The 11,060-nt window shown below is 42.9% G+C and overlaps 1 protein-coding gene across 2 annotated transcripts in view; it reads left to right on the plus strand.

Annotated features, from left to right (window-relative positions):
• The window catches only part of LOC143288913 (uncharacterized), a 16,709-nt gene extending 6,854 nt beyond the window's left edge, over positions 1-9,855 (plus strand). For both annotated transcript variants that reach the window (XM_076597583.1, XM_076597582.1), the window contains 2 exons: positions 7,594-7,731; positions 8,706-9,855. In XM_076597583.1, the coding sequence (XP_076453698.1) occupies positions 7,594-7,731; positions 8,706-9,076 (509 nt within the window). In that variant the 3' untranslated portion in view covers positions 9,077-9,855. The remainder of the gene's footprint in view (positions 1-7,593; positions 7,732-8,705) is intronic.
• The last annotated feature ends 1,205 nt before the right edge of the window (positions 9,856-11,060 follow it).

Raw genomic sequence — 11,060 nt, forward strand, 5'->3', positions numbered from 1 at the left:
TTATTATTATTATTATTATCATTATTATTATCATTATTATTGTTGTTATTATTATTACTACTACTACTACTACTACTTTTAAAAAAATATTTATTTATTTATGTACGCTTATAGTTGACTTCATCAAGTTTTTGCGCCTTATACATATTATTATTATTAGTAGTTTTTTTTTGTTTTGTTTTTTAATTCACTTTCTTTTTTCTTTTTTTCTTTTTTTCTCAAGGCCTGACTAAGCGCGTTGGGTTACGCTGCTGGTCAGGCAGATGTGGTGTAGCGTATATGGATTTGTCCGAACGCAGTGACGCCTCCTTGAGCTACTGAAACTGAAACTGAAACTCCGTGAGGGTGTGGGTTCGAATGCTCCTCTCACCCTTTCACAGTCTCCCAAGTTTGACTGGAAATTTCGACGGGCGCAATAGCCGAGTAGTTAAAGCGTTGGACTTTCAATATGAGGGTCCCGGGTTCGAATCTCGGTAACGGCGCCTGATGGGTAAAGGGTGGAGATTTTTCCGATCTCCCAAGTCAACATATGTGCAGACTTGCTAGTGCCTGAACCCCCTTCGTGTGTATAGGCAAGCAGAAGATCAAATACCCACGTTAAAGATCCTGTAATCCATGTCAGCGTTCGGTGGGTTATGGAAACAAGAACATACCCAGCATGCACACTCCCGAAAACGGAGTATGGCTGCCTACATGGCGGAGTAAGAACGGTCATACACGTAAAAGCCCACTCGTGTACATACGAGTGAACGTGGGAGCTGCAGCCCACGAACGCAGAAGAAGAAGAAGAAGACTGGAAATTTCAAACTGACCGTCTAGTGGGTTTTTTTTTTTTTTTACGAAAGAGACAATAAACCAAGGTCTGCCCAGCAGACGGTTCTCGCCATTTGTCCCAAGTTCCTGGATTACGATCTTGCCCTTTCTTCCAAGTTTGACTGGAAAATCACCTGCGAAAAACGAAGTATGGCTGCCTACATGGCAGGGTAAAAACAGTCATACACGTAAAAGCCCACTCGTAAACATACGAGTGAACGTGGGAGTTGCAGCCCATGAACGAAGAAGAAGAAGAAGACTGGAAAATCAAACTGAGCGTGTATTCATTCGGATAAGATGATAAACCGAGGTCCTGTGTGCAGCACGTACTTGGCGCACTACTGAAAAAAAAGAACCCATGGCAACGAGAGTGTTATTGTCCTCTTGGCAACATTCTGTCGAAGAAATCCACTCTGATAGGTACATGAATATTATAAGCATGCACTCAAGGCCTGACTTAGCGCGTTGGGTTATGCTGCTGGTCAAGCATGAGGCGATCTTTACAGTGCTAAGTTTGCTTATCGTTAAGAACGTTCCTAACTCCACGGTAAATTCCACTTAGGAACATTCTTGAGCGATAGGCGAATCTAGCCATGCAAAGATCGATTGCTTTGTACAACTCAGCCCTGAAACTTATCAAGACTACCTTCGGACTACCGTCTTGGAGCCAGTTGCATTGCTCGGACGGAAGAGCCTAGTATGGTCGTAACCCGCTACTAGCTGTGTGTAGTATGGAACTGACCAATGGTGTAGTTCGGTCAACGTAAGCATTAATTATCACGTGTAACTGTCAAAAAGTTAGAACCAAGCAATGCAACTGGCACCTTATCTGCATGGGCGTAGTGCCAATAAGGTCGTTGAGTTCCAGTTTCTCAAGGAGGTGTCATTGCGTTCGGACGAATCCATCATACACCACATCCGCTGAGCAACTGCCCGAGGACAATACTCTCGTTGCCATGGGCTCATTTTCAGTGTGCAAGGTGCGTGTTTCACACGGGACCTCGGTTTATCATATCATCCAAATGACTGAGAACTAGACGCTCAGCTTGATTCTCCAGTCAAACTTAAGGGGGGGAAAGAGCGAGACCGGGAATTGAACCACTGACGTAAAAATAGATGGATAGCGCATGCCTTCTTTGAGCCCGTTTGCTAACTGAAGCCAGCGGAAGCGTTCAATCAACCATTTTGCTTCTCGCGTCAGTATAGCGCGAAGCGGTGACTTCATATGTGTTGCCGAGCGCTCAGCTGGCTTCACGGCAAGCTTTCACTTGCTCGCTGCGTCAGTAAAGCTGACATCCAGCGTATGCCTCTTCTGCAAGTTTGCGCTATATGTCACTGCACTGTTTTCATGTAAGAAAAAAAAAACAAAAAAAAAACTTTGATAAATAAACCATTGGCAGATTTCAATCAAGACACATTAATTTTGGCATGTCGTGGGGTCAAGCATGACACGATTTCATCGAAGATACGCGGTTACAGTTCAGAAACTACCACCAGTTAGCAGACGGCCGGATACGAAAAACAATATGGCGTCCAGTTGGCTTCAGCTTTCCTGGCCAATGATCTGCAACACCTGAACATTGGCGCGACTTGTGGTGTTGCGGCTTTGTGGTTTGCACGTCTGCCTAGAAATGAGTGTGTGGAGGAGGGGGAGGTGCAGGGTAATGAGTGTGTGGGTGTGTGTTGGGGCTCATGTACGTTTATTTGTATTTGATTGTGCTTTCATATCTGTGAAACTGCATGTTTGTTGTATATCTGTTATGTGTGTGTGTGTGTGTGTGTGTGTGTGTGTGTGTGTGTGTGTGTGTGTGCATGTTTTACATTTATTTGCTTATTCATCATCATTGTTGTCTTTTCTTTTTTTTTCTTTTCTTTTTTTTGCGCTTAGAGTTGACCATCAAGATTTTGCGCCTTATAAATATTATTATTATTAGTTGCAGTAGTATTTTTTGTTTATTTATCTATTATTTTTATTTATTTTATTTTATTTATTTCATTTTATTTTATTGTTGTTATTTCTTTTCTTTTTTTTCTCAAGGCCTGACTAAGCACGTTGGGTTACGCTGCTGGTCAGGCATCTGCTTGGTAGATGTGGTGTAGCGTATATGGATTTGACCGAACGCAGTGACGCCTCCTTGAGCTATTAATACTGATACTGATACAACGAAAGCAAGAGAATGTGATCGACGGTCCGGAAATGAATTTTTCACTCGCCAGAATTTCCATGATTGATTTTTCTTGCTTTTTTTTTTTATTGATTAAATGATTGTGTGTGTGTGTGTGTGTGTGTGTGTGTGTGTGTGTCTGTGTGTGTGTGTGTGTGTGTGTGTGTGTGTGTGTGTGTGTGTGTGTGTGTGTGTGTGTGTGTGTGTGTGTGTGTGTGTGTGTGTGTGTGTGTGTGTGTGTGTGTGTGTGTGTGATTTCGTCTATATTGGCTGGTTCAAGCAAATAACATGGCCCTGTGTGGTGCAAGCAAATCTGTTTTTTTTCCCACAGTTTGCACATCGACTGTCTCTGCCTCTGTATCTCCCCCCCCCCCCCCCCCCCCCCCCACACACACACACACCTCCCCTCTCTCTCCCTCTCTCATGTGATCGCATCGCATCTGATCTAACAAAAAACAGATAACAGAAAGAAAGAAAGATAGATAGATAGATAGAAAGAAGGAAGGAAGGAAAATAAAATAAACAAATAGAAAAGATAGTGCTTTACTCTTTTTTCTTTTTTTCAATTCATTTGGGGAGGACGAGCGTTGCACAGTCATATTCCTCACAATATAGCCCCTTTCGTTCTTCTCCGCGCACTCCCCCACATGAATAAAAAAATTTAAATTAAAAAAAAGAAAAAGAAAAAAACAACAACACCTATATTATTTCAAGGGGGCGGGTCAGGGGGGGTGGGGGGGGGGGTTGAGGGGATCCATGGGGAGGTGAGGGAGGGGGGGGGGAAAGGGGTGACATTCTCCTGAATCGCAGCTGCACACGAAGCTCTTGACATCGTTCGTTTGTATGTACGTATAATGCGTGCTTCATGTGTGTCTGTGCGTGCCAGTTGTGGTATTCAAGTTTACGTCTTTCCACTTTAAGTGATATCAGACAAAAGAGAGAGAGAGAGAGAGAGAGGCGGGAGGGGGGGGGGGGGGTGCGGGGAGATAAAATGAAGGTGAGGGGAGGTTGGAGGTGGGGTGGGGGTGGTGGTGGTTGAGGTAGGAGGAGGTAAAGAGGGAGAAGGGTGGTTGAAGGATATATTCGTGGAAGTCCGCACAGGTGTTGTGTTGTGGTGTGGTGCGGTGTGGTGTGGTTTGGTGTGGTATTGTGGTGTGGTGTGGTGTGGTGTGGTGTGGTATGGTATTGAGTTGTGTTGTGGTGTTGTGTTGTGGTGTGTTGTGATGTGGTGTGGTATTGTATTGTGGTGTGGTGTGGTGTGGTGTGGTATCGTGTTGTATTGTGGTGTGGCGTATAGTGTGATGTGGTAGTGTGTGTGTGTGTGTGTGTGTGTGTGTGTGTGTGTGTGTGAAAGAGAGAAAGAGCAGGGATGCGAAAGAGAGAGAGAGAGAGAGAGAGAGAGTGTGTGTGTGTGTGTGTGTGTGTGTGTGTGTGTGTGTGTGCGTGAAAGAGAGAGAGAGGGAACAAATATAGAGGAACATAAGCAAAACGATATGAAAGGCTCGAGTTACATCGAACAACTATAACAAAAAAACCCACTGTAATGCTCAGCAAACCTTCTGAACTTGTGGGTGTGCCTTTATATATATATATATATATTTTTTTTTTTTTAACTCCATTATAATTCGTCTCACCATTACGCCCGCGTGCGTGTGTGAGTGCATGCATGTGTGTGTGTGTGTGTGTGTGTGTGTGTGTGTGTGTATCTGTGTGTGTGTGTGTGTGTGTGTCTGTCTGTCTCTGTGTGTCAATGCATGCCTGCGTTTGTGTCAGTGAACACACCCACACTGTCTGCACGGGCCATTTTTATCTAGCTGACAACCTGCAATACCAGCTGCACTATATTGTGGTGATTCACACAACTGGCCGTGCTGGCTTGTCCTTAGACAACGTACGTAGTAGACGCTCGCGGATCCCGCGAACATTGTTAATCGCACGAGGCAGTCAAAGTACTCCTAAGTGCACGATCGTCAGTCACGGAAGTTCGTGTCGTCAGTGCATAGACACTGTAATAACTCACAAACCCGTATTATACATATTTAAGTAATATATATATATGTGTGTGTGTGTGTGTGTGTGTGTGTGTGTCTGTCTGTCTGTCTCTGTGTCTATGCATGCCTGCGTTTGTGTCAGTGAACACAGCCACACTGTCTGCACGGGCCATTTTCATCCAGCTGACAACCTGCAATACCAGCTGCACTATATTGTGGTGATTCACACAACTGGCCGTACTGGCTTGTCCTTAGACAACGAATGTTTGTAGACGCTCGCGGATCCCGCGAACATTGTTAATCGCACGAGGCAGTCAAAGTACTCCTAAGTGCACGATCGTCAGTCACGGAAGTTCGTGTCGTCAGTGCATAGACACTATAATAACTCATAAACCCGTATTATTCATATTTAAGTTCAATATATATATGTGTGTGTGTGTGTGTGTGTGTGTGTGTGTGTGTGTGTGTGTGTGTGTGTGTTAAAAAAAAGTTTGAAAATTTAATCCCGAAAAAAAAAAGAAAAAAAAAAAGCTTAGAAAGGAGTGAGTTTGCACAAAACAACACTGAAATCTTACTGGACTAATGGTCTGGGGTCTGAGGTCTCTCTCTACCAGTTTGCCGCCAGTTCAATTTGAATGAATACCCTCCACCAAAATATCATAATATCGCAATAATTATCAATTTTGAACAGTTCGATTTTTTTTTTTTTTTTAGTTTCAGATTGGAACTCCCACCTCTCCTCCCCCTTCCGCACCCCCCCCCCCCAACACCCCCCACCCTTCCTGCCTCCAATAAATGTCTTTCTTTTATTGAAAATACATATCTAAAAACCTCTACTGCTACGACTACTACTGCTGCTGCGTACTTCTACTACTACTACTACTACTGCTACTACTACTACCACTAAGAATAATAACAGTTGTAGGCTTAATGTTTGTTTGTTGCTGTTTTTTTCCGCGTGAAACACGAACGACAGTCTGATGTATCATTTTCATCAGTTCTGTCAAATCTCAGATTTTTTAACCTCAGTGCTCTAAATCAGGCACGACTCTTACGAAAAAAAACCTGCACATGAATAGTTATAGTTATAATAATCATTGATGCGGGTCAGCCGTGTGTTTTGGTTGACCGACAGAAGGATTGGTCGGTGGGTTAGTGACACAGGATTGTTACTGATAACTATTTCATCGATGAATGAATGGATGGAGGGATGATACTTGATGGATGAATGGATGGATGTTTGGTTGATGGATGAATGGACGGAGGGATGATACTTGATGGATGGGTGTTTGATTGATGGATGAATGGATGGAGGGATACTTCTTGATGGATGGATGTTTGATTGATGGATGAATGGATGGAGGGGTACTTCTTGATGGATGGATGTTTGATTGATGGATGAATGGATGGAGGGATACTTCTTGATGGATGGATGTTTGATCGATGGATGAATGGATGGAGGGATGATACATGATGGATGAATGGATGGAGGGATACTTCTTGATGGATGGGTGTTTGATTGATGGATGAATGGATGGAGGGATGATACTTGATGGATGAATGTTTAATTGATGGATGAATGGATGATACTTGATGGCTGCATGGCTGGAAGATGGATAGAAAGATCGAAAGCTGACCGTTTTAAGGATGGACTAAGCCATTTAATGGGTGGATTCATGACGTTTGATGGATGAATGGGTACTGGAAACATTAATGATTGATGAGTTTTATTCGATGGAGGGATGGCATTTAATGGAAGAATGAATATATGATGGATGGGTGGATGGGAAGGTGTCAGAATGGTTAAGACGCTTATCTGCCTATACTGTGTCCGTGAGGGTCTGGGTTCGAATCTCAGTCTCGCCCTCTCTCCTATAAATTTGACCGGAAAATCAAACTGAGCGTCTAGTCATTCGGATGGGACGATAAAGCGAGGTCCCATGTGCAGCACGCACTTGACGCACTATTAAAAAAAGAACCCATGGCAAGAAATCGTGTTCTCCTCTAGCAAAAAATCATGTAGAAGAAATTCACTCGGATAGCTATGCAAAATATTTTGCATGCACTCAAGGCCTGAACGCGTCATGATCATGCATCTGCCTAGCTGATGTGGTGTAGCTTGTGTGGATATTGTCAGAACGCAGTGGATGAGTGGCTATTTCATGGACAGGTGAATGGATCTTGGATGGATGGATGGATGGATGGGCGCAACAGCTGAGTGGTTAAAGCGTTGGACTTTCAATCTGAGGGTCCAGGGTTCGAATCTCGGTAACGGCGCGTGGTGGGTAAATGGTGGAGATTTGTTCCGATCTCCCAGGTCAACATAAAATGTGCAGACCTGCTTGTGCCTGAACTCCCTTCGTGTGTATACGCAAGCAGAAGATCAAAATTAATATGCACGTTAATTTAAAGATCCTGTAATCCATGTCAGCGTTCGGTGGGTTATGGAAACAAGAATATACCCAGCATGCACACCCCCGAAAACGGAGTATGGCTGCCTACATGGCGGACGTAAACGCCCACTGGTGTACATACGAGTGAACGTGGGAGTTACAGCCCACGAACGAAGAAGAAGAAGATTGTGATGGTGATGTATGTACTGTGTGGCTACAATGGCTGTGCAGACTGGTTCCGTGGGGTCCAGTTCCTGTTGTCATCGGGCGCCCTGCTGCTGCTGGTGGCCTGTCTGATGGCCGTGGTCACTGTCTTTGCCCACAAGCACTGCCACCGCCGTCTGCTGGATTTTGCCGCCAGCTTTGGGGGTAGGGTGGGGCATGGCACCGTGTGTGTGTGTCGTGTTGTGATGGGATGGTTGTAGTATTGTGTTGTCATGTTGAAGTGTCTTGTTTTGTTTTGTTTTGTGTGTGTGTGTGTGTGTGTGTGTGTGTGTGTGTAAGTTTTTGTTTGTTTTTAGTGTGTGTGTGTGTGTGTGTGTGTTTGTTTGTTTGTTTTGTGTGTGTGTGTGTGTGTGTGCGCGCGCGTTGTGTTGTGTTGCGCTATTGTAGAGCGTTGTGTGGTGTGGCGTTATATATTTTTGTTGTTGTTGTGCTGGGTTGTGTGTCTGGTTTTGTGGTGTGGTGTTGTATTTTGTCGGCTGTGTGTGTGTGTGTGCGTGCATGCGCGCGTGCGTCAGTGTGTTGTGTTGAGGTCTTGTTTTGTGTCAGTTGCCGCTATTCTATTGTGTTGTGTTGTACTTTTCTAACAACAGATTTTTCTGTGTCAACTTCGGGTGCCTCTCCTCGGAGAGCGCGACCCAACAATTAATGCAGCTTCACTTTTTGTTGTTGTTGTTGTTGTTGCTGTCTGCAAATGTTTTCGTTTTTCTATCAAAGTGGGTTTGTCTACAAAACGTTGCACTTTTTTTTTTCCTATCTGCAGCTTTTCTTTCTTTTTATACTACGAGGTGTCACAGATAGGACTAAACAGCACTTGCATAATATACAGGTATAGTGCATGCATATATATAAAAAATTTAAAAAATTGAAAAAAAAACCCTGAAAATTATGTGCACACACTCATGCAACATTCCTGTCAGATATACTGTTTTTGTATGCGGTCCTCAGTCAATTAATTCAAACTGTTTCTCGATCACAGTGACAAACATTAAAGGAATTGATTAAAAAAAAAAAAAAATAAATAAATAAAATATAAAAAAATACACGAAAACGATGACAAAAAACTAATTCAAAGCGTCAATCTCTTGCCTCTCGTTCCCTCTCTCCCTCCCTGTTCGCAGCCGTGTTCGCCATGTTCGGAACGCTGGGCTACCTGGTCTTCACCTTGTCCCCCCCGTCCCTAGAAGAGTCCAACTTCTTGACCTTCACCTGGGGCTTCGCCATCTGCGCCACGAGCAGCCCTCTCACCGTGCTGGCCGCCATCTTGATCGTCACGGGCCGCGCGCCGCCTAGCGGCCAGGAGGAGGGAAAAGAGAAGGGAGATAAGAAGTCTATCAGTTCGAAGGGACAGCAGAAGAAGAAGAAGAGGGGGTCGTCAAGACTGACCAGGTCCCACAGGTCGGGGACTGGCGGCAGAGGGAAGGGGGAGGGCAAACAGGATATGAAACCGTGGTTACTTCCCCCTGAGATGTATTGGATGTCGAATGTTTAGGTTTTGTTGTTATTTCTTTAGTTCAGCTAATTTTAACTCTAATATTCATACTCATAACAGCCAGGTTTATGTCATATTGTACCACTTTATATCTCTTTCTCCTTCCCCAAAAAGTGCATGGTAGTGAAAAAACAAAACAAACAAACAAACAAAAACCTACCACTTAAGTAAACTTTCAGTTAAATTTGCTTAGTAATAGCATTTTTGGGGGAGAGATACTCATCTGAGAAGTTTCATGTTTCTCTCTATATATATCTATTACGTAAGCAAGCAATATTTCCTCCCTACTTTCACATAAAAACTTTGCTTAGAAACAACTTTTTTTTTTTTTTTTTTTTTTGTTTAGAAGAGATAATCATCTGGGAAGTTTCATGTTTCTACAAAGATAAAAACCATCAGTCAAGTCTTTGATGGAGCTTAACATTGCTGCAGTTGACATCTCTTGAATGATAAAATCGTTTTAATGAACTTTTAACCATGTGAATGAAAATGTGCAATAGCTGGGTTTTTTTTTTTTTTTTTTTTTTTTTTTTTTAATCTTGTGTTCATTCAGCTTTGTAATTTTTTTTTTTTTTTTTTTTTTTATAAATAACCAGATGTGGTGTAGCAAATATGGATCAGTTAGCACATTTTGACACTTCCATGAAGCTGAGAAGCAATACCAGGCTGTTTATTTGCTTTTCTTTCTTCATTCCTACCCTCCGATATTGGACATGTAACTCCATAGTGTTTTTCTCACATTAAAAAAAAAAAAAAAAAAAAAAAAAAAAAAGGATTTTGTCACGGACATTACAATGGTTGACAACTCACAGAAGTAAGGTGTGCATTTACGTGTAACGAGTTCTGAGGCAGAGCTGAGTTGAACAACCTGCTGGTTTGTACTGTGTGCAGTCTTAAGGTCAAGTTGTTCGGTGCTGGAGTCTTGCTGTTTTTTTGTTAACCTTCGCTGCACTACGTGGGTAAAAAATTGCCCGCACTTTCATTCAAATCTTCATAACTCAAGCCAGTTTTGCAACTATTTAACTGAAATTTGATGTCTTTGTCCAGTTATATAATTTTGATTTTTGCATATCCCCGCCAAAAAATGGTGTTGTTTGTGTTGTTGTTGTTTTTTCTAAAGAAAGGAGTAAATAAACAATGGAATTGTTCTTTTAAGTTTCATTGTTTGAGGGGGTAGGAGTCCTGGATGTCCGTCTGTCCAGATGTGAGGCCCAAAAACATTCCTTTCTTTTTCTTTCTTTTTTTTTTTTCCAAAAGTAGAGTCCTGGTCATCAGCTCTGCAAGCTCAGCAGTTTGTGCTGTTAACCTCTTGAATGACAGGGGGAAAGAAATGGTAGAAAGTGGTGTGTCAAGTCATGAATCAATATCCAGAACAATCAGCCAAAAATTGAGAGAAATGTTCAAGAGATATACCACTCCAGATCAAATGTGTGATTTTTTTTTTTTTTTTTTCAATCTTCCAGAGTTATTTCCCTTCATTCAATGTCATCAGTGACATCACTATGACCGTGAGCTCCCCAGGTATTACAGTCAAAGGATTTAAGGCCATGTGGCTTTTTACGGCTACCATGGCGGAGAATAACTTCGGAACACAAGGCCCAATCTTCTCATTCAGCCGCTTTTACCTTCCCCAGCCAAAGTCAGGTACCTGTTTATCGATCATATATATATATATATATATTTTTTTTTTTTCCAAGGCCTGACAAAGCACGTTGGGTTACGCTGCTGGTCAGGCATCTGCTTGGCAGATGTGGTGTAGCGTATATGGATTTGACCCAACACAGTGACACCTCCTTGAGCTACTGATACTGATACTGGGAGTGGGGGAAATCAGTGCAAAGCGCCTTCCCCCAAGGGCTGAACACCATGCAGAAACGAGGCCTTAACCACTGGACACTGGTGAAAATTGGATCTGTTATCCAATGCCTATTTAACTCACTCAGTACGGCCAGTCCTCTCTTCTCCTCTACACGGACCCCTCGGA

The sequence above is a fragment of the Babylonia areolata genome, chromosome 13 (genome assembly GCF_041734735.1).
Source record: "Babylonia areolata isolate BAREFJ2019XMU chromosome 13, ASM4173473v1, whole genome shotgun sequence".
Taxonomy (NCBI): Eukaryota; Metazoa; Mollusca; class Gastropoda; order Neogastropoda; family Buccinidae; genus Babylonia; species Babylonia areolata.